The sequence below is a fragment of the Botryllus schlosseri genome, chromosome 8, assembly GCF_051294905.1.
Source record: "Botryllus schlosseri isolate E-star chromosome 8, Bs_hap1, whole genome shotgun sequence".
NCBI classification, from domain to species: Eukaryota; Metazoa; Chordata; class Ascidiacea; order Stolidobranchia; family Styelidae; genus Botryllus; species Botryllus schlosseri.
In genome coordinates, this window is record NC_137243.1 from 4551029 (window position 1) to 4570212 (window position 19184).

General features: G+C 41.8%; 1 protein-coding gene across 1 annotated transcript; it reads right to left on the minus strand.

Annotated features, from left to right (window-relative positions):
- Positions 1–1383: 1383 nt before the first annotated feature.
- Positions 1384–10774, minus strand: LOC145444446 (ATP synthase F(0) complex subunit g, mitochondrial-like). The gene is made up of 3 exons (XM_080322431.1): positions 10616–10774; positions 2478–2638; positions 1384–1533 (listed from the first exon to the last, which is right to left on the minus strand). Exons 1-3 carry the CDS (start codon positions 10653–10655, stop codon positions 1435–1437), a joined length of 300 nt encoding a protein of 99 aa, XP_080178557.1. The 5' UTR covers positions 10656–10774; the 3' UTR covers positions 1384–1434.
- Positions 10775–19184: the final 8410 nt, after the last annotated feature.

The following is a 19184-nucleotide window of genomic DNA, read 5'->3' on the forward strand; positions in this document are numbered from 1 at the left end:
TTTCCCCGCAACGCGATTGCTCTACCTGGAGACGACAGACAGTTCGGTTTATTAGCAATTTTTATCAGTTCAATACACCACAAAATTGCGATACAATGAAAAGATTGGAAGGTGTCGAAATGACTTGGAGTAGTCTTTGGAATGGAATCAGACACCCACCTTGGCCTAGGCGATGTAAAGAGGAGGCATGCACAATGCACATTGCGCAGTTGCACACTGAATGAAAAGTAAAAGAAGATAGTATAGAAAAAAGCAGGCGAAAAAATGGGGTGGCATGTCACGGACGTCACTCATCTCGTTGGCGGATGTCCTCTTTGTTCTCCATGATAGGCGTTTGACTAAAAGACTACTCAACGTCGTTTTGACACCCTCCTGTATGTTCATTATATCGCAATCTTGCGGTGCTACAATCAAACGAATGACTTACGCCTCAGCTGAGGCGTCACTTCTCGATGTGATATACCTTAACTATGCCGAATCTACTCACATGCAAAACGTTAGACTGATTTTGGGGCATTCCAGGGCCATGAGCAGAATATAACTTGGGTTAGCACCAGAGGTGGTCAAAGTAGTCACCGTCGCTACTCAAGTAGAAGTAACGCCGGAATTTCTACTCAAGTAGAAGTGGTGGTTCACAAGTAAGTAGGTAGGTATTCTACGCTTATTTTTGCCTGCAAAACTGTCAAGTAGAAGTAATCTAAAATCATAACTACTTAGAAAGTAGTTTGAGTAGGCAAAATCTACTTCAAAAAGTAGAAGTACTTCGTTACTGACCACCTCTGGTTAGCACAAATAGTGCCATTTGTCAAACGGAGAAATGATCCGCAAGCACAAGCAGTGAGCGATTTGCTTGCGCTTACACCTACCATAGCAATTTACTGCGTTGCTTCCACAGCAGTGTACGGCACTATGACGCCACCCTGATCATTTCCAAATCGAGATAACCACCAGATGTACCATGCCTAATTTTCACCTCTAACCGTTCAATAGTATGATGATCCATCATTCATAGTTTATTACCTCGATTTGAATCAACAAAGCACTCAGACTCCTGTAAACGCCGTTTTATCTAAAAGAGATGAATGTAATTGTGTGCCATCTGTCTTACCACACAGCCCAATACTGGCTTTGTTGATGTCGAGGTATCCAAATAATTGATTTTGCAACACTTTCGAATCCTTTGTCAAGACATCGCATATAACACAAATAACAGTCAACATTTTTTGCGCTTTCTTAGCATTTCTATGACTTTACTCCACAGCCGCCTTGTCAGCTCCTACAATATTCTTGCCTCAATCCCCATGTTTCTTAGCAAAACATCTGCCAATAACACTTCCAACCACATCATGCTACAGAGACCCAGTGAATAGATCGACACAAATATAAATTATGGTCTAAACGTTTATGCAGGAAAAATTCAATACAGGGTTCAAATCAGACTTTGTATCCAATCAAGCTTCTTCTTCCGATGATTTCACCAACGAAAAACCACATCAGTACTTCAGTCACCACCAGCGTATTCTGCCACCCTTGCTAAAAATGCGAAATACTGTGTTAAATCACAAGTCACACTAAATTTACACAATTACACTTCTAGTCTTGCTTGTTTTATGTTCAGAGTAGTCATTACTAGTCCCCAAGTAAAAGTAGCAATCTTTAGGGCATGCCAAAACTATGACAAGTAGAAGTAGAATAAAGCAGCTCTGATAAGTACTCAGGAAGTTTGAAAAAGTAGATTGGATGTGTGTCACACTTTCAGACTCAGTTTTTAAAATTGCCATACATCCCTTTGCGATAAACACAAAATGACTAAAATGTAGTAGCCATTTTCAAAATCTAATCTGTTGCCCATCACCTCAGGCATCATTGCGATTTCTTATGAAGTATTACAAATCTATCCATATACTACTATCTACTTTAGATAATACAAAAAGTAAGAAGCTATTAGCTTGGCTCCCAGAATGACAGTCAAAATAAATGCCTACACACTTTTCAAATGGTTGTGGGCTTGCTCATGAATCAGGCCTAATCCAGCGTAGTAACTACTCTTGTTATTTTCTTAAAAATTGAAAATGACCTAATTCGAGTCAATTTGTGTATTGACTCGACTTGAACTCGAGTCATTATGCATGACTTGACACATCCTATACGACTTAATCAAGCCTCGTATATCAGAATCGATAATTAATAAATAGGCCCAGAAACTGTCTTTTTATCTGTTTTAATAATAATGTTCGGAGTGTGAAAAATATCATGAATCAGAAGCCTTCGATATCACCCAACAATTTCACAGCTAAGTGAGTTGAACCAGACTTGAAGTCGATACGGAGCAGTAAACACTATGATTTGGACTCGGATTTGACTCAGTGGTGAATTGCAAACGTGAGTCAAAACTATGAAAATCAAATCGACTTGTGACTTGGTTACAACCCCGGATCAATCCCATTCCTCCATCGGGAAATAAAATATTGTCTTACCCTAACAGTTATATTTGCCCATTTGCCAGAAGTTAAATTTCGGATTCCTTTCTGCGCATCAGTGACTGCCTGCCCTACTTCACCCGGTGTTGGTGGTCTCAATTCCACTTTGGCATACTTCCAAAAGGTCTGCAGTCGGGGTCTGGAGTATGTAATGGCACCTGTGAATTAAACAGAAGAGTTATGAAATGTAGCATACCAGATCAAAGTAGTCTCGTAGTCCACTGCACTGCTAGGGCTGTAAAAAAGACTTTTTTTAAAAAAGTTTGCTGGCTACTTCATAAAATTGAAAAAGTTGCCTAAAAAACACTGCACACCAATTTTGGCTGAATTCCAACCTATAGAAGTATTGGTATATAAAGCACTTTTGGATTAATTTGAAAATTTGAAAAAATTTTATACTTAGTTTTATTAAATTAAATAAAAGTTTTTATATACCCAGTAAAACAAAATTTCAAATTTTACTGTCCATTCCATGGGGTTTCAGGTTGTTTGAAAAAACGATGCACAAAAATTTTGCTTAATTCCAAACCGCAAGCAAAGTTATTGATGTTTAAAATTTAGCATTTGAAATCATATATAGTATTTATGGTGGGAAGATGTATTTAAAGAATTTTCCACTGTAAACATTGTTTTTTCAAATCCAAAATTTTGCACTTCAATAACTTCGCAGTTACTGGCTGGAATTGAGCCAAATTTGTTGCACATCGTTTTTTTTTTCAGACAACTTACAATCTCGTGGGGTAGCCAATAATATCAAGAAAATACTTTAATACATATTTTTGTTAAATAAATTCAAGACTTTTTTCTTATACAGCAATGCTTCTGTAGGTTGGAATTGAGCCAAAATTGGTGTGCAGTGGTTTTAGATCAACCTTACAATTTTATCAAAAAACCAATAAAATTTGAAAAAAGCTCATTTTTCAACAGCCCTACTGCACTGCATCTTTGTGCAATGTCATTCAGCGAGGAATGCTATACCCAGTAATTACCAATGATGCGCATGCGCAGCAATGCACACAGCAATGCCTAAAAGTCAAGGGGAACACAGTTGAGTGAGAAAGTGTCACAATTAAACCAGAGGTTATAGACAAGGTCAAGCATGAAATAGAATGATATTCAGTTATTACACATAATAAATATATATATATATATATGTGTGTGTGTGTGTGGCATGTAGAACTGGACGCACAACTAGATAACCCCGTATTCAACAAACTTCCAAAACCTTTCAATAAAAATGGAAATTATCTTCACATCCCTAACTCGATATATAAACGTAGACCAGGTATTAAACTAGACACGTAGACCAGGTATTAAACTAGACAATGAGGCAACCATTGGATTCTGTGGTGGAAAAATCGACTAATAAAGATGACACACCAGGCCTCCATAACTTAGTTCTACCACTTCTACACCATTCATGAATCTCCATGCCGACATGTCCAAGCAAGTGTGTACTAGTGCATCCACAAGATTAGCGGACCACGACTGACCAACGATCTCGCCTTCCATGACATGCCACCCCATGTTTGTCGCTTGCTTTTTTCCATACTATCTTCTTTACTTTTCATTCAGTGTGCATGCCCCCTCGGCCCTCTTTACATCGCCTAGGCCAGTGGTTCCCAACGTGGGCGATTTGGCGGTCTAGGGGGCGAAAATGGACAAAGGGGGCGACGGGGGGGCGAAAATAGCGAAGGGGGCGATGACGCGATAAAACGGCTGACCTTTTTTTTTAGTCAACCCACGGAAATTTAGTTACAATAGTGTGTCAAATTAGACATCGAGCCGAAAATTTGACCTTTTTTTTTAGTCAACCCGCCGGTGATTACAGTTTGTATGCCCAATTTTCGGTACACAAAATTTGGGAAGCGATGATCGGTGTTGACCTTGAAAAGGGGGCGATGGGTCGAAAAAGGTTGGGAACCACTGGCCTAGGCCAAGGTGGGTGTCTGATTCCGTAGACTACTCCAAGTCGCTTCGACACCTTCCTATCTTTTCATTGTATCGCATTTTTGTGGTGTATTGAACTGATAAAATTGCTAATAAACCAATGATGATGATGAACAAGTCATTTATATGTAATCTTTACAAATACCTAACAGGCTAACATATATACGCAAAGGGGTTCATTTTATAGTAAGCACTTAACGGTACTGGTATACAATTCAGAATTATCCAAGTATCCTACCAGGTATTCAATAATTTCGGATAATAATTACCGTAACTAACTAATTTATCCACTATATTAGCAGTTTATTAATGCACACAACAGAGCATTAGGAAAATTGCCACCGCGAGAGAGAGAGATATGATATTCTTTCTCGCCTGCACCATCGAGATGCTTTGGCGACGGAGTTGCGATACGGCCCCATGAGGTCATCTAGTCGGCGCCCCCGTTTTTTTCTCCTCCATGCTATCCGTGATTGCTGAGCGCCTAGCAGGATAGCTGCGGATACCATTTTTCGAGTCTTTGGTATGACCCGGCCGGGGATCGAACCCACGACCTACCGCTCGTCCCCGATTGGAATCTCGGTACGTTTTGCCTGATATATCAGGGGAGAATTGAAGATTCCTCTGTGAGCACAGGCGATTTTGGTGTGAGACAATCTCGTTGCCTGTGAGACACTGACGATTTTGCTGTGAGACTATCTCAACACAGATGATTCTGCTGTGAGACAATCTCGTTCCCTGTGAGACACCGAGGATTTTCCTGCGAGAAAATCAATATTGACAATAAGAAATACATAGGCCACCCGCACAATAGTGATTTTCTCGCAGGAAAATCCTCCCTATTACACTACAAAAAAAAATAAGACAAATTTGGTCTCAATGTCTCAAATCGATTTTTTACAAAAAAAAAGTCTTAAAGACCAATAAGTCTTAAAGACCAATTAGTCTTAAAGACCAATTAGTCTTACCAAGTACTTTATGTCTCAAAAGTAAGCCAGAAATTGATCGAAAATAGTAGCAGTGCCTCGGGGGCATCCTTTTCAGTGTTAGGGGTCTGAGCGGAGGAGGGGAAGGATGAGAGAGACCAGAAATTGCAGTGTTGAGATGATCCTGTACTAAGTTTACAAGGTATTCACTAGATATAGTTATCAAGGTACATGCCACTTACTACTCACATGTACTATTCAGATCAATATATATATGGTTGTCTGAGTCGAAAATAGCATTTATGGTGAGTGGGTGGTAAAATGAGACCAAATCATCCTCATTTCTTAAATTTGAGACCAAATTTGTCTAATTTTGAGACCAATTTGTCTAATTTTTTTTTGTAGTGTGCGTATATAACCAACGACTGCCGAACGAGCAGACGCGAACGAAACGATGAAGCTCTCGGCGACGGCCGACGCCGGTCGAGGCACGGCTTTCTGTGCTAGTGTTCGTCGTGACCCGGGCCGTGGCGCCGACCCCGGAAGTGGCCGACCGGTCCGCGGGGCGGAACGTGTTCGCGCGCTGACCGGCGCGCAAGCTCCGGATCCGCGCGAGACGGCTGCGTAAACGACCGGTTTTCGACGGCGGGGCGGCTCGATCGAGCTGTGCAAAATTAACACCTCTACTTCCTAAAGCCGCGTTTCGCGGAGCTAGCAAGACCCGCAGCCCCATCTGACCCGCGCTCGTCTGAGGGGCAGTTCAGACCTGTCAGGCGATGACCGCAGCCCGGTTCTGCCACGTCGCCAACCAGTACTACAACGCGGCAAAAGCCCATTGATGATCGGCCCTCGCTCGCCACGGGGGAGAGCGATAGCCTGAGCGTCGAGCGCCGCGCTGGAAATTGGGACTCTAAATTGAAAGAGCGATAAGCTTTTAGAAACGACGGGTCATAAGTAGACGACAATGTGTATTGGGCTTCGAGTCGTGTCGAGTGTTCGATTATCAATGAGAACGGCGTGGAAAGTTGAAATGTATACAAATTATACATGTAGAGTGGCCACAGCGAATAAAATGTCAGTTTCGCATCGGATTAAATGTAATTGCGACAGGACAGGTATATTTTTCGAGCGTACCCGTTTAATTGCGCATTTTTGATGATAATTCTGGGATGATCCACCGATCAAGGATAATCCCGGAATTATCAAATATTTATCAAAGAAAAATTGAAATCACTCCACTTCTACGGCTTGGAATTCAAAATGCTTGGAATTCAAAATTTTCATGCTGTACTAAATCCGCGAATATTGGTTAGAATGAATTCGAATCTGGTGTACGTCGTTTTATCGATTTAATCACGTAACCAACAAGATTCAGAAATAAAGGTTATTTTTCAACAGTCCTATTGCGCATCCATTGTCACTGTTGCCGCGGCTCGACCACGACTTCACAGATATCTCATATACAATGACGCACCCCGCTTCGTATGCCGCAACGCGTTGGGAAATTACTTCGAAACTATAAATTAACTCTTAGCGACATCATCATTGGTTTATTAGCAATTTTATCAGTTCAATACACCACAAAAAATGCGATACAATGAATAGACAGGAAGATGTCGAAGCGACTTGGATTTGTCAATGGAATCGGACACCCACCTTGGCCTAGGCGTAGTAAAGAGGAGGCATGCACACTGAATGAAAGTAAAGAATACAGTATAGAAAAAGAAAGCGACAAGAAATAGGGCGGCATGTCATGGGAAGCGAGATCGATAGGTCAGTCGTGGTCCGGTAATCTTGAGGATGGACTGTATTTATTTAGTAGTAATTGCTGGTATTTCGACTTGAATGTGGACATGCTCGTCGACTGTCGGATGGCCGGCGGGATACTATTCCACACATCAGGTCCGGCATATTTGATGGAGCGATGATCTTTTCGGTCGATCATATGATATTTGGACGACGTGGACGCGCGTGTGTTGTACTTGTGCGCGCTTTTGATTCAGAGGTAAAGAAGTCATTGAAATATTCGGGGCAACGACCGCAGTGAAACTGATACATAAACTTGGCGATTTCTAGTTTCCGCATATCTTCTATGTTTAGGACGCCGAATCTCTTCAGCAGCGACTTATTGGATGGGCAGCCAGGCCCCTTTGGGGCCCTAGCTATGATTCGGAGCACTTTATGCTGTAGTTTCTGCAGTGGCTTGAGTGCAGTTTTACTGGCAGCCCCCCAACAGAGGATGCCATAATGTAACTTCGACAGGATCGTCTAATTTCAGTACGCTAAGAAATCATGTATCACTACACGATTAGAATCTTTAAATTGTTACTCTGTTCATTTTTGAGTGCCCGTGCCATTGTGTTCGCCCGGCCCCAAACTACGAGCCCGCTCGCGGACGGCGGGAACCGCGGGATTATGCGAGAGACCTCCAGCGGATGACGCGAGCGTGCGAATTCGAATTGCCGCGTATCGTCTCCCGCTCTCGAGGGCGTCGTGGCCTAATGGGTATAAGCACTGTGCTTGCCTCGCCGAATCCCTCCCACCAAAGGCGAAAATGAAGAGCGAAAAAGTATACGGTATGGTTACGCCCAAAGAATGTAGAAGGGCAAGAAGTGCAAGGTCATTGTTGCGTCATGCCACTGTTACGTTGCGGCATCCATTTTGGTCTCAAAAGACCATAAAAACAGCCTGAACCTATGTGTGAGGCTGTAGTTTTCGTTCATATTGGCAGTGATATTTATGGGATTACGCCCGCAACTGGTATATTGGACATAGAAACCAAGGTGAATTTATGTATTTTCGTTGTCTGCTGGTCGTTTTTATTTCAGATCACCCCGGACTACCACAGCAAAATGCATTTCTGGGCTGCATCAACGAATTGTAGGCCTACATATGGCGATATATTTAGAATCTCAACCTAAAGGCTTCTTGTGAGAATTGTATCCTGTTGAAGCAGGAGATGGAGCTAGTAAGATTCAATATGGCCAATAGAAACTTGCCGCATACATACTGTAACAGCATAGACCACCCAATACGATATAAAGTCACCCATCTTACAATTTGCAGCTACAAGGCCGGTGTCAGGAGAAAGATGAAGAAATTGCGCGTTATTATTATGATTAAAAGTTTATAGAGTCGCCGCCCTTATCACCTGTTTAGGTCTTGTGTGCCACGGAATACAGTGCAAAGAAATTCAGGGAGAAAGACGAAGAAATTGCGCTGTTGAAATCGCTGGTAATGCGAAATCATTGTGAAATTAATTGTAGCATTTCGACGATACAAATACACAATGAAAACCAAACAAGATACCCAAATGTGATTAATAGCGGAATTGCACAATTTATGATCGTTTTGGAACTTGGATGTAAGCTCGGATAACAAGGACCAGATGGAGGAGGATAGGAAGGTTTTTTCAACAAGGATCAGATTCAGGCTTTGAAAAGAGAAGGGCAGGCCTCTGGATGCAGATGGGCCGGTGATACATTTATGTCAGCACTGAAAATCAGGTTTTCATTTGGAAAGCATGGGTAGTTTTTGAGCTCCAACAGTGCTTCTATATCGAATGTAAACATTCGATGGTGTAGATATCTCAGTAAATCCTCTGATACCACGAACATTTTTATTAATTTTTTAATATGTTCTCGGCAAAAAATCACAAACAAAATATGCGACGGAATCCGACCCGAATACGCAGAAATACAACAAAAACAACCGCCGATACCCCTGTCCGCCCGCGACAAACGCGACTACACGCGCCCCAATACGGACCGGGACGGGGCTCGTTCACTTGAGGACCAATTCTACTACGTCCTTATGGAGAAAATTGATTTTTGGTCCGAAAGTGAACGAGCCCCGTAGGTTCGTTAATTAGATTAGCGGACCTGGACGCCTCTGCATTACCTTTTTCCTAGAATTCATGATCATTTCCTATAGAGAAAGGTTCAAGCGGGTATTTATGTTAAAAACAATTTGTTTTTCTCGTATAATATCAGTTTCAATATGCATATTTCCATCACAGTCCCGTGAATTCAATAAATTCATTTGCGCATATAGAAACTGGATTTTTGACGGTCCGGAGTTCGTGGACGGGTTTTAGCTTCGAGCTAACGGATCGGAATCTTCGAGGAAATGATCGAGTCGAGTCGAATCTAGTAGAACATCAACGGAGGTATTTGCCATTATTCATGTAGGTTAGAAAGGGGACACTGTGGATATATGTAATTTATTTTATTTGTGTGTGCATGCCGCTTCCTTTGTAGGCCGAGGCTAGAGTGTGACCGATTAACTTCATAGCTTGTTTCGAATTCCCGTACATACACTACAAAAAAAAATAAGACAAATTTGGTCTCAATGTCTCAAATCGATTTTTTACAAAAAAAAAGTCTTAAAGACCAATAAGTCTTAAAGACCAATTAGTCTTAAAGACCAATTAGTCTTACCAAGTACTTTATGTCTCAAAAGTAAGCCAGAAATTGATCGAAAATAGTAGCAGTGCCTCGGGGGCATCCTTTTCAGTGTTAGGGGTCTGAGCGGAGGAGGGGAAGGATGAGAGAGACCAGAAATTGCAGTGTTGAGATGATCCTGTACTAAGTTTACAAGGTATTCACTAGATATAGTTATCAAGGTACATGCCACTTACTACTCACATGTACTATTCAGATCAATATATATATGGTTGTCTGAGTCGAAAATAGCATTTATGGTGAGTGGGTGGTAAAATGAGACCAAATCATCCTCATTTCTTAAATTTGAGACCAAATTTGTCTAATTTTGAGACCAATTTGTCTAATTTTTTTTTGTAGTGTACTTTTTGTCGAGAGTGATCTTCAAGAAAAACTTAAGAGAGAATAGCGTTGGTAATACAAGCAGTGAGCAGTGAGCAAGAGCCTCCCTGTCAGGTGAGCACGGGACGCCTATTTATGAGGAACATTGTGAGCAGTGAGCAAGGCACCCGGCAAGCCGTCAGGTGAGCACCTGCCACCGATTCCAAACGGCGGGCGCTCGAGAAGCCGGACGCATAACCATTACACTATCTCGCTCGCGACGTAACCAGACACAGCAAAGTAGCGATAATTTAGTGGAAGGAGCTAAAGAAAAGAGTAATAAGTTACCTATAACAAACAACACACGGGCCAGGGCCCAGGGGTGCCACACGACAGTCAAGGCGACCAATCAATACAAATATTACGGTTTCTCGTGACGGCTTTCGCCCTCTTAAATCATCACATGATGAAGGTGAATACGTTATCTACAACTTACTGGTAGTCCAGCCCGGAATCTTCGCAATTAATTTGCTCATTTTCACTCAATGCAACGCAAATACGAAGACGAGACGACTGATTCCGTAACAAACCCTGCACAAAACGCAGTCACTGAACTCTCGTCATTAACGATGCATGTCGGTCAAGATATGGCCACTAGAGAGCGTCATTGGATGAAGCACTATATGGCTCTTCCCATCACGAATCAGTATCAGTCAATGACATCAGTTTATGAATAATTTCACCATTTCAAAACACTACAAAACTGCCATACAATGAAAACGTAGGACGGTGTCGAAACAACTGGGTGTATTCTTTGAAATCAGACGACGTTTAATCGCGCTTGTATTCGCTGAGAGAGAGTTTTATTGAGTGAAAATCAGAGGTGGAGAGAGAGAGATATGATATTCTTTCTCGCCTGCACCATCGAGATGCTTTGGCGACGGAGTTGCGATACGGCCCCATGAGGCCATCTAGTCTGCGCCCCCGTTTTTTTTCTCCTCCATGCTATCCGTGATTGCTGAGCGCCTAGCAGGATAGCTGCGGATACCATTTTTCGAGTCTTTGGTATGACCCGGCCGGGGATCGAACCCACGACCTACCGCTCGAGAAGCCGGATGCATAACCATTACACTATCTCGCTCGGCGGTGGTCAAAGTAGTCAAGAAATCTACTCAAGTAGAAGTAGAAGTAGCGACAAAAAATCTACTAAACTACGAGTAGAAGTACTTCTTTCTTAAGCAATCTAAAACTACTTGAAGTAGAAGTAGAATTGACTGACTTTAAATCTACTCAAGTAACTAAGTAGTTGTTAAAACGATCGTAATTCGTTCTCATGGATTGTCAAAAGGTGCAAATTTAGCTATTCGACAGCATAAGCATTCGTCCACATCAGGGGATGAAAATGATAGTATTGATATGGAAATCTGATACTAATCCTATGTTTAATCGAACAGCACGTTATAGAAAATATCATGGCATGGCGCACTTCGCCATATTGTGAGACCCGTAGTTTAGCGGAATAGCAATACGGAGAAGCTGTACAGGATATGCTGTAAATACTTTGCGCTATTAGTAAACGCTAATAAAAATATGGTGGATCGTAAAATGCCATATTGTGTAGGTTTATTTCCGGAAATTCACGGCATTACTACTTGACTTTATACTTCAACATGTATGATATCCAGACAAAAGAATTGATAGTAATTACAACTCAAAGTATATATGATACGGGTAATTGAAAGTGAAATATAGATACTACTTCTAAAAGTGGAGAATGTATTTCATGTCTATAGTCCAGAAAGTTTCAAAGGTGGTATGCTAAAACAGCTCTAAAACTAAAAGAAGTCAGAGACCACTTTTCCAGATTAGGACACGCCATGGACTGTTAGATTACGATATGATAAGCAAATGCTAGTTTGCGAAACATCGGTTTCAAACGTTTTGATGCGCCATATACTGTGATCAAATATTTCATATGGGCGAAGGGCGACAATCCGATGTAAACGGAACCACGTCAACCCGCTACCTAAATTATATTGACCGATACTTTCGTGAAATTATATGGTTACTTCGTATTACTGAGCGCGAAACGCGACGGAAATTCTGGGCTTTACTTAACTTTTATGAAAATGAAATGTTGATACTCCGTGAAAATAGCCCCGAAATTCTTCAGGCTGTATTCCTGATTGGTGGCTTAAACTACTTCTACTTGACAAACCGAAAATAGCGAAAATTAAGTCAGTAGATCACTAAATATTACGAAGTAGAAGTATCGAAAATCAGATTTACTTGAGTAAGTACCAGAAGTAGAGGAAAACTACTTGAGTACTTCAAAAAAGTAGAAGTACTTCGTAACTGACCACCTCTGGTAAAAATTATATTCAAAAATAAAATACTGGCTGCAGCGATACGATCCTTAGATATCATCTAGTCTAGGGTTGCCATACGTCCGGAATTTCCCGGGCTTGTCCGGAATTTCACTGTTCAAACTAGCGTCCGGGAGGAATTTTTAAAATATGCCAAATGTCCGGGATTTTGAAGACTGGACGTAGGCTCAAAATATTTTCGTAAATCAACATAAAAACATTATTTTTGGGAATATTTATGCTGATGCATGATATTTTTATTCGTGCCGCGCGCGATATACTATCACATTTATTGGTTTTAATATGGGGACTACCACCCTCGAAAAAACTGCAATAAAATATAAATAAAAACACCCTTCATTTACTAGGATAAGCCCAATTGTAATCGCAATTATAGGAGAACGTTATACTCCCTGAGATCGTTAAGGCCGTATGCTTTATTCAAATATAGTGCATGGTTACAAGCGTGGGGTCGTTTGCCTTTATTCTACGCTTCGCGAATATGTTGAACGTAATCGGCCCGTGAGTAAGTCCGGGCAAAGGAGCTGACTTCTTTTAGTAATCAGCTAGTCAAATTTTGATCTTGGCTCCGAAACATTTTCAAATTGGAGATGGACTCACGACCATAAAGGTTGGAAACCTCAGGATGTGGGGTGTTTATAAAGCTCCGTGGTGCGCACTGTCATAAGGCTGATAAACAATGTTATCGGTGGGACATGAACATGACTTAACGGTGTAGAATTACGCTCCCTTTATTTTCGAACTCATCATCCTCCACCAGCTCTACCGCTAACTCTGATCATGTGGGCGGAGAGTAGTAACTAGGCTATATAGTAATTTATGGAACAACCAATATTATTGACAGACTTCATTCGAAATATTTGACGACCAGATGCATATAGAAACCAGATTCATATAGCAAGCCCCCCCCCCCCCCAGAAGTTGCATCGATTACCCTTTGATGGGCTCATAATCATTGTTTATTTGGGCGGAAAGGGGCTGAAAAATGTGGTTTCGGTTACAGAGCACACAGCCATAGGCTACTCCTGAACCGGATCGTGACCACATGTGGTATATGAGCAACCAGTTGGGGTCTCAATAAACATTGAACAGGAATCCACCTCGACCTAGTCTAGGGTTGCCATACGCCCGGAGCTTACTACTGTGACGTCATAACTCATTTTGAAATCCACTGGTGGGCGCTAAAGATTGTCCGGAATTTGGGTCACAGAAATATGGTAACCCTAATCTAGTATGCTGCATCGTGACATACACTTACGAAGATTCACCACTGTTCCAAAACTCAACTACACGAGGGTTACCATATTTTTGTGGCGCAAACTAGAAATCGCCAAGTTTATGTATCAGTTCCACTGCGGTCGTTGCCCCGAATATTTCAATGACTTTTTTACCTCGGAATCAAAAGCGCCCAAGTGTAACACACGCGCGTTCACGTTGTCCAAATATCACATGATCGACCGAAAAGTTCGTCGCTCCTTAAAATATGCCGGACCTGATGTGTGGAACAGTATCGCGCCGGCCATCCGACAGTCCACGAGCATGTTTACATTCAAGTCGAAATACAAGCAATTACTACTAAATGAATACTAATGCATCCTCAAGATTACCGTACCACGACTGACCTATCGATCTCGCCTTCCATAACATGCTACCCCATTTTGTCATTTGTTTTTTTCCATACTATCTTCTTTACTTTTCATTCGGTGTGCATGCCTCCTCTTTACGTCGCCTAGGCCAAGGTGCATGTCTGATTCCATAGACTACTCCACGTCGCTTCGACACCTTCGTATCTTTTCATTGTATCGCATTTTTGTGGTGTATTGAACTGATAAAATTGTTAATAAACTAATGATGATGATGATGATGAAATTCCGGACACTCTTTAGGGCCTACTAGCGGGTTTTACAATATGGTATGAACATATTGTCAGTCGATATGACGTCACAACAGCAAAGTTTTGCCTATAGACTGCATACGGGAGTGGAGTGGAACATGGGTGTAGAATTGAGCCATCTTTAATGTGAGCTCTGGTGATTGCTAGGGTCTACAACAGATTTCTTCACGGGACGAATGAAATCGTCCGGCCCTGTGTTTGACAGCCCTGCTATAGTGTTTAGTCGGAGTGGTTATCTGGTTGTGTGTTGTAATCAGAACAGAAACAACATTTTTCCAGCACCCTTCCGTCCACAAAACACTGATCTTGGGCACACCATAGAGGAGGATTGGGCAGACCTGTTTCATGTTTCAGAAATATGGATGGATATATAACATAACATAACATCGTTGGGTTATATTTTCCATCTGAACAAGTCACACACAATGTACAATGCGATAAGACACAATGCAATGTCATGAACAGATAGGAGGATGTCGAACGACACGCATCAGTAGCGATCCTTTACTCTAACATCCACCTCGGCCCAGAGTGCCCGATGTCAAAGTTCTTTTCGATGTTGATCTTTTTTTGAAGCCGCGGCCCTTTCTACTAGTTCTTTCCATTCCTTGTGAGTGCTTTCTTTCGTCGGGTATTTTACTGGGCTTTTTTGTCGCCGTAAAAACGGCAACGGCGGGGAAGAGGAGCCCAGATAAATTTGGTTCAATTCCAACCAGTGGAAGCGGAGCGTCGAAGCGTCGAAAAATTTGGATTATCCATAAAATAGTATTTACGGTGACTGATTCTTTAATTATTTATTATATGGGTGCCCACCGTAAATACTATTTTATTAAATTTAAGTTTTTAAACGGCACTGGAATAGAGCCAAATTTGATGAACATCGTTTCTATAGACAACCCAACACTTTCATGGGGTGAACAGAAAATTTTAAATTTTTTTATTTATTTATTTTTATATTCATTTATAATAAATAGAAACTTTCTTCCCCAGTAGCAATGCTGCTACTGGCTGGAATTTAACCAAATTTGGTGTGTAGGCTTAAATTAGGTAACCTAACAAATTTATCAAGTAGCCAGCACAATTTGAGAAAAAAAGTCATTTTTGAACAACCCTAGTGTTCAATTGCAAAGTTCTCGCCCTGCAGTACTAATAAAACCAATGCTGATGATGATAGTGTCACCTGCCCCTAAATTTCACAAGCCTTCCATACACCATAAGGCAGGGGTGTCAAACTCGAGTTGCGACGCGCGCCGGATTCAAACCTCCGGAGCACTCGCGGGCCGGACCGGTCAAATGATTCCGAAATGTTACCTCGAAATCCATTACCTTGTTTTTCACTTGAATACTCAATAATAATTACGGTATATCACGGGCCATCGGGTCCTATGCGATCAACTATGGAATTGGCAAAATTACGATGATTGGACATATAAACTGCCAAAACAGTGGCTTTACCGACGATATACGTTGGCATATTGCTATGATTGCTTTGTTTTGGTCGTAATCTGACAATAAAGTCCTGTATAACATAAGTCCTGTAACATAGGCGGTAAAATTTGGTTCATCACTGTGGTACGCGTACCACTAGTGGTACGCAACGGCCTTCCAGGTAGGACGCGAGCATAGATTCTGGTTTTTTTCGACCGAAGAGAGTTATTTGTTCAGTTGGGGTTGATATTGAGTTTTTGAAGTCGTCGTGGTAAGGTGGTCGTCGTCGTCGTCGTGGGTAGGGGAAATCGCACCAATGACGGCCTACGGGAAAGCGATCTATTCGTAAGGCATTGGGATTCTTACCTAATCAAATTCCGTTTTAATATATTTGACCACAAAAATACCAAATGGATCCACTACAGAAATCTTATACTGCGCCTTAAAATGGGCAGCTTATCTCCTACGGCAGCTCAACACGGTTGAAACAATTTTTGACCGCTTTCGGCGCGCGTAACTTATGTAGGTGGTACGCGAGCACTGCATAAAACCTCGAAATGTTACGGATATCCGGCCGGATTTTTTCCATTTTGGCCGGACTGGATCGGAGCCGGATAAGTAATTTTTTGATAAGGCCAGAATCTTTATGGATAAGCATGACGTTAGTAACTAAATAACTACCAACCAACAACACGCATACCGCCCAGTCAGTGCGAAAAGAAACGAGCCATATTTTTAAATTCATGGAACCACCGTACCGTGTTGGGCCGGATTTCCGGCAGAACTTTTTCATTTTTGGCCGGAGCCGGATCAGTACTTTTTCCTGATACGGCCGGAGCCGGACCAGAGAATTGGCAAACCGGATCGGGGCCGGACCAGAGAATTTGTCGATCCGCTCCGCACTAGCGTGTATGCCTACAATCCTGACGAGAGGTCAAAAAATAACAACATGCTACAAAGTCATTACCAAAAATCGGAAGATGCATCATCATTCATATTGCACCCAAATTGTCGTAGACCCCCTCCATCAGCTCTATCGCTTAATCGATCACGTGTGCTAAAAATGGATAAATAGTTGACGGTAATTTATGAAAATTCCCATATTATAGAGGAAATAAATTTTCCACATGTAAAAGTTTTTAGCGCCCGCGCGACTACTTTTACAATTAAAAACTTTTATGCGCAAGGTATATCTCAAGAAATCAGTGATGACGCAGAACACCACAAGCGCTCTCCGCGGTTTGAAGTTCCCAGCATCCAATTTAACATGAGTATATGCAGGGCCGAAACAGAGCTTCGTTAGGCCCCCCAAAACGTTGGTCTTGGGCCCTCATAGGGTCATAAACCAAACAGTGGACCCCTCATCACGGTCTACGTTTTAACCGCTACTTTGTCAGCAAAATTTGTTATACACGTTATAGTTGGGTAGTTTATAGCGTCTAAGATCTCGCGACGCGTGAAATTTTCTATACTTCATGATTGAATCCGTTGATAATATCAGAAATTGCATTTTGTTATTCTCTCTCTCTGCCTGCGTAATCAGATTTACTTTCAGATTTACAATCAAAATGAAAGGCCTTGAAAAATGTAGGGCCCGTAAATAGTAATTCGAGCGGGCCCCTTGGTATAGTAACTTAGTTACATGACGTTATTTCGTGACCTGCTATTGCAAACGATATTGAAATCGCCCAAACGTACTATACTAAAAGATGCAAGCGATTTCTAATTGGTATTTTTTCACTGGCAAATAATTTTATCTGTGAGATGGCATTTGTCTTCTGGGGTTCAGATTGCCAGGGCAGGAAAGTTCGCTTAGCATACTACCGCATTACGGCGTCTATGGATAATTATAATTGTATAATGTATATATATCGGGGTGTTCGGTCAGCATAAGGGTAATCCTTTTCGACCAATGTTTTTTCGCTGCCATTCTGGCACACTTCTCGGATCGCATTTTGTTACATGGCCGGTGTGTCATGGCGCGGTAATGGCCGACACCGAAATGCCCATTGCTATTAATCATGCGTATTTTTTCTTGGGGAAGGGTACCCAATAATAAAGAAATTTGACAACATTAAACCGAGCGTATGGCGAAAAAAAATTGAATAAAGTTTAATTTATGTTTATTCAAGAAATAATTATGGTACCCCTTCGAGCTCGCCCCCACCCCAATTGACGGGTTTGGAGTGCGGCAGTTATAGTCCTGAGTATATGACGTTCAGATGGGCCATGACGACTCTACGCCGGAATGCGGTAGTATGCTATGTATGGAATCGAAGCACGGCCGTGAATAACAAGAGGTTGAACACCCCTGGCCTAGGCTTACTATACGGAATCAAAGAGTTATCCGGTGAGGAGATGTACGAGTTTCGAGAAAACCTTGAAAGGGTGTACCACGACGAAAAAGGTTGAAGAGCAATGCCATATAGAACACTGGTGACAGTTTCGTCTGACCATTAGGCGATTTTGCGACACTGTGACGCATTCAACGCTCGATTTGTTCTGTCATATTGATGGTGGGCGTCGTACCTCAACTGGGCGTTTTACCCCACTCTACCCCTATATATAGTCAGAAAATATTGGAATTGCCCAATAATGACTAAAATAAAACCTCTTTCGTGAGACACATAGGATGAAATTATTCTTGAATAATCATTTTCTCAGATTGCCATTCAGGCACTTATATGAACATTTGACAATTGGACAAATGGACATATCTGTATAGGCCTACACCCTACATATTACATATATCAAGGCCTCGGCCAACATGCGGTGGTTATTTTCGGACAAGCTTTCCTCGCCGCGAATGTGTACTGTGGAGTCTCATGTTGACCAAAATATATTATATCTTGGATTGTCGTGACGCAGTAATGGCCGGCTCGAAGTGCACATTTCTATAAATTGAATGAAATTTTCTTCCGAGTGGGGTGGGCAATCAAGACAAGTACATTTACAAGTTTTAATGATTCAACCAAATAAATACTCTAGAATTTATGTTTGTTTACGAAAACATTTTGATCCCCTTCGAGCTCGTTCCCCCACTTGGGGGGTTTAGGGTACGGCAGTTACGGTCCCGAAACATTATAACGTCGTCATATCGTGGTCTCTATGTGTCTACAAGACAGGCTGTTGCATGCTACGTCAAAGTAATATACGCGTGAATTAGTAAAGTTCATCGGAAGATATACGATACGCAGCGAACATGCAACGCAACCAGCTTCTGGAGTTATATTACACATCAATAAAAATCGCTCTCCGCTATACCCATTTCGAGGGCCGCACCATTTAAACTTAGACTTGTTTCGCTGAACGAATGTCTGTGGGTCGCATATCGCACACCCTTTCTCCTAATATAT